This window comes from Desmodus rotundus, chromosome 2, assembly GCF_022682495.2.
Source record: "Desmodus rotundus isolate HL8 chromosome 2, HLdesRot8A.1, whole genome shotgun sequence".
In the NCBI taxonomy this organism is placed as follows: Eukaryota; Metazoa; Chordata; class Mammalia; order Chiroptera; family Phyllostomidae; genus Desmodus; species Desmodus rotundus.
This window is the reverse complement of record NC_071388.1, coordinates 184816-200204: the sequence shown is the minus strand read 5'-3', so window position 1 is coordinate 200204 and position 15389 is coordinate 184816. Positions and strand designations below refer to the sequence as shown.

The 15389-nt window shown below is 45.7% G+C and overlaps 1 protein-coding gene across 1 annotated transcript in view; it reads left to right on the top strand.

Moving 5' to 3' along the window:
* The window catches only part of LTN1 (listerin E3 ubiquitin protein ligase 1), a 42645-nt gene that overhangs the window by 24401 nt on the left and 2855 nt on the right, over positions 1-15389 (top strand). The window contains exons 19-27 of the mRNA XM_024561122.3: positions 1336-1478; positions 4708-4843; positions 5058-5202; positions 6081-6294; positions 6752-6989; positions 7555-7629; positions 9506-9692; positions 13670-13841; positions 14622-14842. Coding sequence (XP_024416890.2) covers positions 1336-1478; positions 4708-4843; positions 5058-5202; positions 6081-6294; positions 6752-6989; positions 7555-7629; positions 9506-9692; positions 13670-13841; positions 14622-14842 — 1531 coding nt within the window. The remainder of the gene's footprint in view (positions 1-1335; positions 1479-4707; positions 4844-5057; positions 5203-6080; positions 6295-6751; positions 6990-7554; positions 7630-9505; positions 9693-13669; positions 13842-14621; positions 14843-15389) is intronic.

The window sequence follows — 15389 nt, the reverse complement described above, 5'->3', positions numbered from 1 at the left end:
AGAGACAGAAAGCAGATGGGGGCTGCCGGTGGGTCCGTTTCTGGTTCTTGGGTAGTTTCGGTTTTGCGAATGAAGAGAGCTCTGGACTGTGTTTGCGCAGCAGCATTGACTGTGTGTGACACTGCCGGACCGTGCACTTAGAAATAGTCAACACGAAAGAACCCATTACGTATGTTTCACCACACTGAAATACTTTTTAAAAAAGAAAACTATGCCAAAAATACAGTAAACAAAGTTGAAAGGCCAAGTGACAAAATGGAGGAACACATTTGCAAATTAACAAAGAATTAATGTCTATAATATATCAATACCTTCTATTACTCACTAAAACAATCCAAATTGAAAAATGTGTCAAGGACTTGAACAGGCGACTCACAGATGAAGTGTAAAATGTGAAAGGAATTGCCTCATCAATAATGACGGTCAAGTAAAGCTTACCTGACATATTGCCAGGGATTTAAAAGATTCGCTAAGTGTACAGAAAAACAGTGACGTGTGTACTCTGTGAAAGTTTAAATGGGTTAGGGTTTTTCGGAAAGCAATTTGAAAATCAAAATACAGTGCATTGAGATCCTTTGATCCTGCAGTTGTACTTCCAGGGATCGAGACTGAGAGGTGTATGAACATGTGCTCAAGGACATCGCAGCCTTGTTTACCAGAGCAAGAAGTTGGGGAATAAAACCTAAGTGTCCACTAACAGAGAAATAGTTAAATTATGATACACCCATCGTCTGGAATATTTGTGTTTGTAATTTACTTATGTAGCATTGAAGTGTCAGTACAGAAAATAACTTATATGTTCTGACACAGAAAAATGTACAAAGTGTCTAAGTGACAGTAACAACTTACATGCTTTGTGTTTCAGTGAAAAAGTGGCCGAAAACAGTACGTCTAGTGCGATGTGATTATGGAAATGATCCCAGCTCTCTCTCTCTCTGTATATTTACCTGTCTACACAAACATGAATTATCAGCTCATAGAAAGGACACACAAACGGCACTGTGCAGATTGACTCAGTGGGCTCTAGAAAGCTTAACTATGTGTTGTATGTATAACACAAAATAGTCATAAATGGGGGAAGGTAAATGTGCTCCTTTAAAAAATTAGAAATGTGTTAAAAAGAGAAAGAAGCAGCAAAAAATAATTATTTATAGTTCCATCATTCCAAAATTAGCAGTTACCAATCTCTTTGCACAGTTTCTTTTATTTTTTCTATACAATTATTTTACATAGTGGAATTACTAGCCCTTTGGAACCAATCTGAATAAGGGATTTTCTGAAATAACTGCATATTTAGTGTAAGTGTAACTCACAGTTTTTCTTTCCTTTAAACAGCTTTTTCCCACTAACAGAGGGAAACATGCACACCATTCAAAGTCTCTGTCCGTTTCTGTCAGAAGAAGACAAGAAAGAATTCGTTGCTCAGTGTATACCTGCCCTTCTGGCCTGGACCCAGGAAGATCTTTGCAGTACAGACGGTTAGTTTCTTGATAATAAATATTCTATTAATTTAATTATTGCTTGAGATGAACGAAGTGTCTCTCAATATCTGAACCCAAATCTAACAGAGTTAAATTAAGTTACAGCTCGTCTATTCCTGGTTTGCGCTTCTGCTGCGTAGCAAGTTGACAGTCAGTAGGATGAGTGTCTTTGGAGAGAGCCCATTGCCGTTTTGTGGGACAGAAATGCTGCAGTCTTCAGGGGGATTTACAACCACAAACGTCCTCTCTCTCATTTCCTTTCCATCTGTAGCTTTTTTAAAAAAATCCTTCCAAGGACATGTGGGGAGAAAGAGGGAGAGGAACATATGTTGCCTCTTGTACGGACCCCAAACAGGGCTGAACCCACTATCCAGGCATGTGCCCTGACTGGGAATTGAACCCTCAACCTTTGGGTTTATGGACAACACTCCAACCAGCTGAGCTATATTGGCCAGGGCCCAGCTGTAGCTTTTTAAGCTGTGCCTCGTCTCTCTCTCCCTAGTCAGCCAGTGATTGAACACAAAGTCAAATGAGGGAATAGCTTTTGTATTTTAAACTTTTTTGGACACTTTTCCATCCGTTAGTTCATCTGTTTATTAATTTAATAAACTGTGGAACACTGGCTGTGTGTCAGCCCCTTTTGTAGAGAAGACAGAAAATTGTGTCATGTGATAACTGATGGAACCTCTGTGTGGAAATGGCAGAAAAGGAGTTTTCAGCTGTGCTTTGAATGTCGGTGGCAATTTCACAAAGAGGAATGTTTCAGCTGAGTGTTCATTTTCCATAGGGCCTTAGTTTGGGAAGGACAGAGTCAGATAGCTCAAGTTTAGCCGGCATCGAAGGTTGAAGGTCGGGGGACCAAGACACGGTGGATTCTGAGGCAGGAGGGAACAGACCCTAAGGCCTAGTTTGTGGCTGAGTTGGGACTTGGAGCTGTAAGAGCTATTGGCCCGAGTCAGGTAGGAGAGCAGCACAACTCCCTTAGAAAGCAAATGGACCACTGCGGGGTGGGCATGAGAGTGAGATGGGGGAGGAAGGCTGGGTAGGAAACTACTGGAGTAGTCCTAGAGACAGATAGATCTGAAATCAAGGCATAGATGGAAGAGAGGGTAGGAGGTGCAAGAGATTGAAGGGGCTCTGGGATGATGTCCCGTGTTGGGAAAACGGAAGTATTACTGACCCTTACAGAAAACCCATTAGGACACCTGAGGGTTAGGAGAATGGGGAAGGAGTGTGCAGGGAGCTAATGCTACTTTTTAAATGCGTGAGATGGAGGTGCCTGTGGAGTAAGTGTTCAGATGGAGACTTCCAGCAAGCTGCAAGCCACTGACTGGGGAGCAGCAGTCCTGCCACTGAAGGCCACGGCGTGTGGGGGGGCATGCAGTCTGTAAATGAGGGTGAGCTTGTTGAGACACACTGCCAAGGGAACACACGTACAGAATTTAAAGGATATATGGTGGTGGGGGATGGGTGGAGCCTTGAGAATAAGGACAAAAGTTAAAGAGAAACAAAGGAGAACTTTGAGGTAATGCACATCACCTGAGTCAAATGCCACAGAAGGTTGAATGAAACTGGGGACCGAGCGTGTGCATTGGTGTTTGTGTTTCAGAACAAGAGGCTTGTTCTGAAGAGGTGCGGGGGGACTGCCTGTTTCAAGGGTTTGGTGAGAGGGTAGTAGAGAGAAGGTGGGAGCTGGAGGCGGTACGAGGTCAGAGGGAAAGTACACGTGGGGAGGAGGAGGGTTAGAAAATCGGGCAAATTCCCAGGAGCAGAGGAGGGAGGCAAGAGGGTGGGATCTTGAGCACTGTTGGACGACGTCAGCCTCCTAGGTGGTGGCTGTCCCCTGAGACGAGGTCAGGTGGGGGTTTGCAGATGCCAATCCGTGGCTGGGACCCTGGTGTGATCCTGACTGATGAGCTTCAGGTCTCTTCAGGCCAGGCCACTGGATGAGTAGAAACTGCATTGTAGCTTTTACAAAAGGTAGTGGAGGTTGAGACGATGGAAGAAGCTGTGCCTGTGGAAGAAGCTGTGCCGTCAACAAGCATTGGCGGCGTTGCCACACTGACCCCCAGGACCAGCCCGTGCCAACAGTGACTTTCTGGATGGTGCTGCAGCGGGAAGCAGTCGACCCAAGTGCACAGAGGAGGGGGGCACCTGGTGGGAGCAGGTGATGTCTCTGGCACAGGCTGCACCCAGGACAGCAGAAAGGTGGGGGCGGGGGCCGGCAGCGGGGCCACGGCCTGGAGGGTATGCAGGCCTGGCAGCAGGGACACCGGAGGAGGAGTCGTTTCTGATGCTTGACAGCCAGTTTTGCTCTTTCAGCCCAACTGATAAAGCAGAATTAGCTAACAAACATGCTTAGTTGTTAGAATATCAATTCTGGTTATTCAGGGGAGGGCATGAGTAGGTTTACATTTGTGAGTACATGAAACAGTTTATTCTTGTGTTATTATTAATTGTTGTGTTTTCCATACAAAAAACTGTAAACTACCTTTGCCTACTCAGTATCATGAGTCTCTTCTATTTTGCCAGCCAGGTTTTAAGAAATAAATAAACCTTTCTCTGCCTAGGAAGAGTAAAGGCATTACAGAGCCAGTCTTGAACAGCACGGATTTGAGCTGGGTGGGTCCTCCTGTGCATGGGGTTTTTTTTCAGTAAAAGTGCAGTTTCCCCTGCGTGCACCCAGTATTTTCCTTCTGCAGTGGGGAACCTGCAATGCAGAGGGCCAGCTATGCGTTGTTCCAGGCGATTTTGTGTAAGGGAATTCAGCGTCTACAGATTTTGGTGTCCTGGAGTGGGGTGTCTTAGAACCAGTTCCCCATGGATATGGAGGGATGATGGAAGTTTTGGGAGAAGCAAAAGTTATGTGCAGATTTTCGACTACATGGGGGGTTGGCGCTTCTAACCCCCCCTGAACCCCTGGAAATTCTCAGGAGAGTTTTGGTCTATGTCAAAGTAGACTTTTTTATTAGCAGTACAATAAAAAAATTTTTTTCTTTAGAGAGAGGGAAAGGGAGGGAGAAAGAGAGGTAAACAGCAGTGTGCAAGGGATACATTGATTGGTTACCTTGCACACCCCCTACTGGAGACCCAGCCTGCAACCCAGGCTCGTGCCCTGACTGGGAACTGAACCAGTGACCCTTTGGTTCACGGGCTGTCACTCCGTCCACTGATCCACACCAGCCAGGGCAAAATTTTTTAATTTTCATTTTGAATTTTATTATAGGAGGTTTTGGACATCTTGCCATTTTAAATTCTTGTCTGCAAACCAGAAGCATAGATGATGCAGAGCTATTACATGGTATATTGAAAATCCTAATATGCTGGAAGAAAGACCATGAAGATATTTTTCTTTTCAGTTGGTAGGTGATACTTTATACTATGTTTGCCTCCCCGTATACAATCTGGACAATACAATATGTATTTTATAGTCACAGCTCTGTAAAGTAAGAGGGTGGTAGACACCTAAATCACTCTTTTATAAGAACATAAGATTTAAAGTGGAATATTTCTAAGGGAATGTCTATATGATTCCTTCATGCTTTTCTGTTTGCTTTGCTTCTGTCTTTATCCCAGTGATCTGTCCGAAGTGAGTCCAGAGATCCTGGGAGTGAACATAGAAGTAATGCGGTTCCTCTCCCTGTTCCTCAAGTGCTGCTCCCCTCTGCTGGCCGAGAGCGAGTGGGACTTCATCATGTGCTCCATGCTGGCCTGGCTGGAGGTAAGGCCACCCGGCATCTCCTGACCGCTGCCGGGTCTCCGTGTGGCTCTCGGTCCAGAACTGTCACCAGTCGTGTTCCCCACTGGTTGTCATCAGCGCCTTTGTGGCTGTGTGCTCCTCACCCGCTACGGTTTCACTGACAGTGAAATGACAGCTTGGATGTCGGCCAGTGTCATTCGGTGACCAGGCTCCCAACTTCTGTCGGACCATCCTCCTCATTGGCTCATGTTAATGGAATAGGTGCCGCACAGCCCTTGCTGGTTTTGTCTCTCAGTGGCCAGCCTTTTGGACTTTCTGGTTCTAACAGTTCTTCAGGCCCAGGTGTCACTGTCTCCAGAGTAACCCTTAGAGGTCAAACAGGTTCACAGGGAACCGGCATGGTCCTGGCCCAGAGCAGCCCAGTGCACCCCTGCTTCGGGCCCTTGCAGCACACTGGGAGGGGCAAATCGGCCTGGGTCTCGGCTCCACCTGCTCTTGGCTGGGTGCTGTGTGGCTCAGGGTTTTAATTTGACCCAGTTGAGCCTCAGTCTCCATATTTTAAAATAATTTAATAATGCCTAATTAGTAGGGCTCCTGAGAAGATTATAAATGGTGTTTTTAATGTGTTTCACTTGGTAACTGGTAATTGATGTTGTTTTTTTTGTAGTTTTAGAAATAAAAAGCATTTCACAATAAATGGGTTGATTCTAATTTGTACTATTTAATTTTGAAAAAAGTAATTTTGGTGTAAACTACATTAAATGTCTTCTGAGACTATATATATATTTCAGTTGCTTTTTATTGTAAAATGTAGAGAAATGAACGGGACTTCTGTATTGCCTTGACTTTTGATTTTCTGGCGGAGGTCTGCTGACCTGTATGACTTTGGTTTTCTGCAGACCACGAGTGAGAATCACGCGCTGTGCCACGTGCCTCTGGTCCAGTTGTTTGCCTGTGTCAGCTGCGATCTGGCCTGTGAGCTCAGTGCCTTTTTCGATTCCACAACTCCAGATACCGTGGACCACCTTCCTGCAAATCTGATCAGTGAATGGACAGAATTTTTTTCCCAAGGCATCCATAGTTTGCTGTTACCTCTTTTGGTTACTGTTACAGGCAAGTAATAAAGGGAGATTCATTTAGAATCACTTGTCAAAAAATTCAAAACATCTTTGGATGTTTAAGTCAAACAGTGCAGAATAGTCAAAGAAGAGACCAGAGAGAAAGCCAGGCCCCTCAGAAGTATCGTGCGCTCTGTTCCTGATCCGAGTTGAAAAATGACAAGGCATCAAAGGCCTCTGCAGATTACAGTGACAGCGACTCGGACGACACAGAGAGGTCCTTTGTGACTCGGACCTGTCTGTCCTTTTTAAAAAATGAGATGCCGGAAGTCATTGCACAGTTGAGATCATTTGATGTTATGTGTGTTCAGTTTATGTTTCTAGTGGCAAGGGGCTAATATCTGTCGAGTTGTTATGTCATTTTCTCTAGTAACATTCGATTATCTGTGAGTCAGCCAAGCCGCATTGCTCATTTTATTTTGGGATATACCCCTTTTCCTTTTTGTCTTCAGGACAAAGCAAAGATACATCTGAAACATCCTTTCAGAATGCGATGCTGAAGCCCATGTGTGAAACGTTAACGCATATCACAAAGGATCACCTGTTGAGTCACGAGCTCCCTGCGAGATCACTTGCTGGGCAGAAAACAAACTTGCCGGAGCACCTCCAGACTTTGCTAAATACACTGGCCCCGTTACTCCTCTTCAGGTCTCGGCCAGTGCAGATTGCTGCCTATCATATGCTCTACAAGTAAGAATTCTGAATCAGTGTTGCGGTGCTCTAAAGAATAGAGTATGTATTTAGTTTTAATTCTTAGTCACTAAAAATGTCAAAGTTGCCCTGCCTGGTGTGGCTCAGTGGATTGAGCGCTGGCCTGCAAACCAAAGGGTCACTGGTTCTATTTCCAGTCAGGGCACATGCCTGGGTTGTGGGCCAGGTCCCCAGTGGGGGGCGTGTGAGAGGCAAGCACACACTGATGTGTCTCTCCCTCTCTTTCTCCCTCCCTTCCCCTCTCTCTAAAAATAAGTAAATAAAGTCTGTCTTAAAAATGTCAAAGTTATAAAGAAAGTGAATACAAAGTAAACTTGACCATGCATTTTTTAATGACAAGCAATGCCAAGTTTTTGGTCTTTTGGTTCACTGCTTTCCATCCAGAGTTTACATTTAGATAGTCCTGGCCAGAGGTAGTTATTTCAGAAAACATTGAAGAATACATTCATTACTAGATAAGTATTGGTCTTTCTGCTCTTAAGCATACTTTTTAACAACAGACAATTTAAAATAAAATAATTTAAAATAATGTTCTAATTTCCAGGTTGATGCCAGAATTACCACAGTATGATCAGGATAATCTAAAGTCAGATGGAGATGAAGAGGAAGAACCAGCCCTGTAAGATTTTTACTAGTTTGTTTTATTACATTCTCATAATCTGTCTCACCTATAGTGGCCTCTGAAGGCTGAAGCGATGCAGAAGCTCCCAGCACAGTGTGTGTGTTCCCTCCACAGATTTTTCACAACCTTCTGTAGACATCAGTGAAACCTAACATTCATCCAAAAAGGATTGGTCCTCTCTCATCTTAATTGCTCCTAAATCATATATTCCGTTTGCTACTATTTAGTAAAGTATTCTTTTTGGCCACATGGTATCTTTTGTGGTCAAAAATATCAATGGAGCACCTGTTTTGCACAAAGTATTGACTAAATGCTAAGAGAAGAATACAGTGTTTAATAGATGTTCTTGTTCGTAAGGAGCTTGCAATCAGAGGCAGACAGTAAGTAGTACCTGTAGTAGAAGCCAGTGCAGGACAGGTGCTGAGAAAAAGGATGGGTGGCATGTTACGGGGCCACCCTGCTGTGCGCCAGGACGGGAAGACTGTGCTGGACCCTCTTGCAGAAGAGACGTCTGTGCTGGACCCTCAGGGTGGGCAGCGTGCCGGCAGGGCAGGAGGGCCATGCAAATGCAGGGAGCCCCTGGCACAAAGGCGGGGCCGCGCGAGTGCTCAGGGTGTGCTGGGAATGTCGAGCCGTCACCATGTCACTTATTTTTTTATTGTCTGTGTCTTGTTCCATGGGATGTAAGCTCTGGGAATACAGGGATTTTTGTTTCTTCTCAGTTATTGGCACGGCACCCAGAATGGCTCCTGGCCTAGAGCAGACTTGTGAGTGGGCCCATTTGTGGAGGCAAAGAATAAATGAACGAGTGTGTGGAGTCGGGGGAGGGCCAGTATAGCAGAAGACGAAGCTGGAAGGGTGCTTACAAATGGCATTTTTTAGGATTTGGGCATTATTTGGAAGAAAGTGGGATATCACCAGCTGATTTTGGCGCTAGTGTGAAGCATAAATTGTACACAGAAGCAAGCAGGGAGAGAGACCATCCCAGGAATCGTAACATGCGTGCATGCATGGAAAAGGAGAGGTAGCTGAGCCGGTGATTGTGAAGTCTAGTGACTGTTGCCTGGAAGAGAGAGAGGCTGCTGTGTGAGGGTGGTGTCAGGAGAGACACCTGCGTGCAGGAGCGGGAAGAGCCAGGTGTGGGAGCAGGAGGAGGCAGCACAGGGACAGGAACATGAGTGAGAGGAGAGAGCAGCACAGGGTTCCCACCCACCAGGGCTTTGCTGACTGCGAGTCTCTGAGGCTCACCTGGCAGTGGTGGTGAGTGTGCAGTTCTGTGACGGCTGCGCTTAGCTGGCACCGTCGGGAATTGATGGTGAACTTCCCGAGAACGGAGAGTCGTGCGGTTTCTGCACCGTTACAGGGTGAGAGGGCCTGGGGGGACTTGGCCACCCTCATCGTCCCTGTGTGCTGAGGGACTGTGGTCATTTCAGCTTTTCTGGGTGTGTGACTTTTTTCATCTACAAAACAGAACGTTGAAGTAGATGTTTTCTAAAAGGGATTTTAAGTGGTAACGTCTAGAGTCTACACTGTTGTAGCACGTTCATGTTTTTTATATTTAGAAGTATTTATATGTAATATGTTACTTTAGTGTATTGCATATATATTATATTTACATATTTATAAGTAAAAAATGTAATGTGTAATAGGTATGTTTTTATGTGTAAATCATATATATTTGTATATTTTATGTGTTTTAAGTTCTGTAATTACCATTATGTGAAATTAGGAGTTAAAGCCGAGTTTACAAAGCTGACTTTGAGAGTGGTGTTTGGAAAATAGAGAAGGTTTTTCTAGACGGTGAGGGTTACATGTGTGGCTGTGTGTTAAAGGGGTGAGGTGTGAGGATGACTGTGCTGCCCCTTGTTCACAGGTCCCCACCAGCGGTGCTGATGTCTCTGCTCAGCACTCAGGAGGACTTGCTGGACAGCACCCTGGGGTCTGTTCCTGTGGGACAGATCGTCTCAATCAAGCCGCTGAGCGAAGACTTCTGCCATGTCCTGGGCTACCTCCTCACCTGGAAGTTAGTACTGACTTTCTTCAAAGCGTCCTCCTCTCAGGTCAGTGAAAGTGGGGCAGCTTTTGACAGTCCTGTCCTAAGGAAATTTACCTCATTTAAAAGTCAGGGTTTAGAGAAAGAGCTACGAAGCATTACCTATGTAGTTCAAGCTGTTATCCCTAAATGCTGAAAACAGCCTGCTGTAATTTGCCCAAACTGTTCTGCCGGCACCAGATGGCTCCGTCACCTTATGTTTAGGAAGGAAGCTCGGAAAATCTATTCCTTTTTTTTTTTTTCCTTCTTTTAGGCAGATACTGACTTAAAAAATTTCTATCAAACTTTGATTGAATCACTGTAATCAAGCTTCTTTGACAGGTCAAGACTTGATCTATCACTTCATTTTGAAAATGCATGGTGTTCATTTCCGATGTGATTTTTCAGAATGCGTAAATTACAGCTATGTTGTTGGAGATGACCCATGTCCCGGCACAAATGTGTCCGAGTGTGCATGTTAGCGTTTGCCGCTCTGAGGGGGAAACCATGGTACGGAGGCAGCACAGACCGGGCTCTGGGGACCCTGTCTTTCTCTCCAGGCCTGCAGAGTGCCCTGAGCTGCTTTTGTTTGCTGATGATAAACTTTGAGAGCTCACTGTTGGACTTTAACATTGGTTTCTTTCTTTTTTTTCCTTTGGTATGTATGCATGTATTTATTCAATTGTTCTATTACAGTTGTCCCGATTTTTCCCCCTTTTGCCCTCCGCCCCTCAGCCCACCCCCTGCTCCTGCAGTCAGTCCCCACACCGCTGTCCGCATTGTTGGGTCAGTCATGCATGTTCCTTCACTCGACCCTTTCCCTTCTGTCCCCCGTTCTCCTGTTCCTCCCCTTTGGCCAGGGTCTGTCCCATGTTTCCATGCCTCTGGCTTATTTTGCTCATTAGTGTATTTTGCTCATTAGATTCCTCTTATAGGTGAGAGCATATGGTATTTTTCTTTCACCACCTGGCTTATTTCACGTAGCGTAATGTTCTCCAGGTTCATCCACGCTATCACAACGGGTAGGAACTCCTCCTTTCTTTCTGCTACATAGTATTCCATTGTGTAAATGTAGCACCATTTTTTGATCCTAGTATTCCATTTATTTGTAAATATACCACTCATATACTGATAAGTGCTTAGGCTGTTTCCAGCACTTGGCATTGTAAATAATGCAGCTCTGAACATAGGGGTGCATAGGTTCTTTTGAATTGGTGTTTCTGGATTCTTAGGGTGTAATCCCAGCAGTGGGATCACTGGATCAAAAGGCAGATCTATTTTTAATTTTTTGAGGAAATTCTATACTGTTTTCCACAGTGGCTACACCAGTCTGCCACATTTGTTTCTTAAAACATTGTGGATGTCCGAACTATTGCAGAGAATTGAGGCCAGTATGTGTATGTAGGAGTTTTGGTCTTGTCATTACATATTCATAAATCTGGAAACTGACCACACTCCATCTTTTCCGTTGAACCAGAGGTGGGAGGGACACAAGGAGTAATGGGCACCTGCATGAGCCTGCAGCCTGGACGGAGCTGTGGGCAGATGAACCAGAGTGACACCCTAAAAGCAGTGATTGGAAGGGTCCTATACGTAAATAAAATCTAGATGGGTCCTGTAACAGAATTTTAAAGAAATAAACCTTAACTGGTCCTAAACCTGGTCAAAAAACTCCTGGTGAGTTAGACTGAACCGAAACCACTATGTAACCTAGACCACTTTTAGCACTGGGAAAGGAGACACTCACCCATCTGCAGTGACTTCCCACTGCCTCTCAAACCCTCCAGCCCCTGGCAACCCCCAGTCTGTGTCCGTCTCTGGATTTGCCAACTGCGGACATTCCCACACAATGCCTTCTGCACCTGGCTTATTTCACGTAGCATGTTTTCACGGTCCTTTCCTGTTGCAGCATGTATCAGTGCTGGGTTCCTTTTCATGGCCGGACAGTGTTGCCCCATGTGATCTGTAAACCGCAATGTGAGTGTGACACGTTCAACGTGGATGAACACTTCGGCTGCTTTCACTTGCGGCTGTTGCGGACGAAGCTGCTGTGAACGTTCATGCATGAATTTTTGTGTGGACGTGTTTTCACTTGTGTCGCACACCTAGGAGTGGGATTGTTAGGTAACATTTATGTTTTTAAAAGCCCATTTGATATATATGATTAATTTTCTTCTCCTTTCCTTCCACTTTTTAAAAAGATTTTATTTATTTATTTTTTAGAGAGAGGGAAAGGGAAGGAGAAAGAGAGGGAAAGAAACATCAGTGTGTGGTTGCCTCCCATGAGCCCCCCACTGGGGACCTGGCCCACAACCCAGGCATGTGCCCTGACTGGGAATCGAACCTGCAACTTTTTGGTTTGCAGCCCCGCACTCAGTCCACTGAGTTACACCAGCCAGGGCTCCTTTCTACTTTGTATTTTGAAAAACTTCAGTTATAGATAAATTGAAAGAATAAGTTGACGAAGTTACGTACATTTTTCCTACAGTCACAGGTTTTTAACATTTGCATACTTTCTCCATATTTACCTTTTTCCTGCTGGTCTGTTTGAAAATAAGTCGAGGACAACATGATGCTCCACCAAGTCTTTCAATACATGCACCCTAAGAATAAGGGCGCAGTTACACATGAGTGAGGTAATTGTTACACTCAAAATTTTTGGATGCAGTGGTGCTGATTGGCATTCACATTTCCTAGTCAGTGTCCTTCACAGCTCTCTCCCCCTCTCTGTGGAGGGTGGACTCAAGGGTTGTGGGTGCATTTGTTGTCGTATTTCTTTAGCCTGTAGCTCCCCACCTTTCTTCTCTTTGCTGTCACTCCACAGGCAATGATTTTGTGGACTTACAGTTTGGTTGTGTCTGATTGTTACCTCGTGATTAGATTCCTGCTAGTTTTCCGCCAGAGTGCTGACCACCTTCTCCCCCCACACCCCGCCATGGTGACGTGTCCTCATTGTCAAGCCTCTGGGGGCGCAGAGTGTCATTGTGTCCTTTATTGGTAACACCAAGTTTGGTTACTTGATAATGTTATTGTCTGCAAGAATTCTCCATTGTAAAGGTACATCGATCAAGATATTTTAAGACTCAATTCCAGCCCTGGCTGGTGTGGCTCAGTGGATTGAGTGCCACTCTGCAAACCAAAGGGTTGCTGTGTCGATCCCCAGTCAGGGCACCTGCCTGGGTTGCGGGCTGGGTCCCCAGTGCAGGGCGCTCGAGAGGCAACCACACATTGATGGTTCTGTCCCTCTCTTTCTCCATCCCTTCCTCTCTTTCTAAAAATAAATAAAAACTTTAAAAAAAAAAAAAAAGGAATCAATTCCAAATCCCATGGCTTGATACTTGTATTGGAGCACACATGGTGTTAACTGTGAGGAGCTGGAAGAGATCATTGTAAGACAGGTAACAAAAGCTGCGACGTCCATGTGAGCCTGTGAAAACCACAGTGCCACCGAGGGACAAGGGGCTCTAAAGCCTGGGCCTCCTAAGGGCCAGCTTCTCCTAGTTTAAGAAAGAAACCAGAAATCCGTATTTGTGTGAAATTTCCTGATTTATAAAAGACATGTTGAACTTCTGGTCCACGCTTGCTGTCCTGAAGTCGGGGGGAGTGTTTTATATAGGGTGGGGTTGGCCGTGGAAACAGAATTAGTTTTAGGCAAGATTTTGAAGGATGCAGGGCTGTATTGTGGAAGGAATATGGGGATGGTGAACAAGTCTCCAGGGAGGTGAAGGCGGGAACAGGAAGGTGGTTTCAGGAGGATGTTAGAAACACATGAACACGATGAGGGGTGGTGAGAACATCTGCTCGTTGATGCAGACAGAAGGCGGTGGTGTGTAAGCACATGGGGAGGGTTGGAACATGGCATCCCTGTTGTAGAATTCCTGGATGCAGTTCTAAGTGCTCACACTAATTGTTCTGTGTGGCATTGTGCAGTCTATTTTGATGTGTTCTTATCTCTCCATTATCTTGTTTCATTGGGTTTACTAACACATGTTTGCTTTCCACCAGCTTCGGGCTCTGTATTCGATGTACCTCCGGAAAACAAAGAGTTTAAATAAACTGCTCTATCACCTGTTCAGGCTCATGCCAGAAAATCCGACCTGTGCAGAGGCGGCTTCTGAGCTCTCTAACAAGGAACCTAAGACATTCTTCACTGAAGAGCTGCAGCTGAGCATCCGAGGTCAGTGAGGGGTGAGGGGGGTGCGTGCGTGCGCTGTGTGTGCGCGTGTGCACTCCTGGACCCCAAGGTTCAGACCTGCGGTGGGCCCGAGTGCGAGGGTTTCCATGCTTCTCTGAGTAGGACGTACGGCGAGATTGGTGGGTGAGGTTTTTGAGAATTTCATAAGTGTTTAAAACCTAGTTTGCTGAGACTTATCTTTTACTCTGTAAATAAGTATTTGTTATGTGGTAATGTTTTGTAGGGGAAACAAAGATGAGTAAAATGTATTCCTTTCAGTGTGGGAGCTCAGATTTTAGCTAAGAGGACAGGCATCTAGCAGTACTAGCGTGTTATCCTCGATTCCAGAGGATAATTTTGTAAATGCCTTCAAGCTCTGAGGGTGGGGCGGGGAGTCCGAGCAGGGGTCCTGGGCCACCGCAGACGCAGCAGGGATGTGGGGAGCGACGGAGGCCAGCCTGCTGTTGTCTTCCATTGTCCCTCCTTTGTCACCTCTGTGTGTTTCATGTATTTGTGACTTTCCAAGTGAAATCCAGAATACTGTTCTGGGAGATTTTCCAGTATCAGTTTGGATCATCTTTTACTTCTTTTTGCCATCCTAAGGGTTCGTTTTAAATACATAGGAAAAAGCTAATACTCTAGGATTCCAGTTTCTTTGCTGTGTTTTTTTAATGAGCTGTAGCACTCATGTTGAGGAATTAGGATTTTCTAAGGAAAAGACTCATATTAGGCTGTTATTCTGTGTACGAAATACATAATACTCAGAGTTTGCCGTTTTCTTAGAAATGACGACTCTCCCGTACCACATTCCTCACTTGGCGTGCTCAGTCTACCACATGACCCTGAAGGACTTGCCCGCCATGGTCCGGCTGTGGTGGAACAGCAGTGAAAAGCGGGTCTTCAACATTGTGGACAGGTTCACGAGCAAGTACGTCAGCAGTGTGCTCTCTCTCCAGGAAATTTCTTCTGTGCAGACCAGCACACAGCTGTTTAATGGCATGACGGTTAGTATGCTCCTGCGTTTCTCCTGGAAAAGTGGTTTTAAATGTGGAGTCTGGTGTCAGCAGCAAGTGTGCTCATGGGGCAGGACTCGCAGGAACCGCCCACTGTACTCGCTGGTTCTCGTGTGGCGGGTCCCAGTGCTGACTCGTCGGTGGTGCAGTGCCACCAGCGCAGTCCCCTGGCGCTCATCAGTTCACAGAAACTTGTCTCGCGGCGTCCAGATGGATACCAGGCCCCAGTGCCAGCCATGGGTAGGGCTGCCCAGTACAAGGGAGGAGAAACACTGACCGTGGGTTTTGCGCTGGAACTGGACAATGGCATGTGGGTAGGAAGGGTGCTCTGTGAGCACAGTCGGGGGTCATCAACGGAGGGGCTGGGGGACCTGATGGAGGAAGCCACTGTGAGTTGAGCAGGAGTTTGTTCTGGGGAGGCATGTGGACAGGCATCTAGTGTGGAGGACACAGTGTGGTAGCAGCACACGGCATGGGGTGATAATTCCTGTGACTGTCCCAGAAAGGAAGAGTCACCCAGCGTTCATGCAGAGTAGGG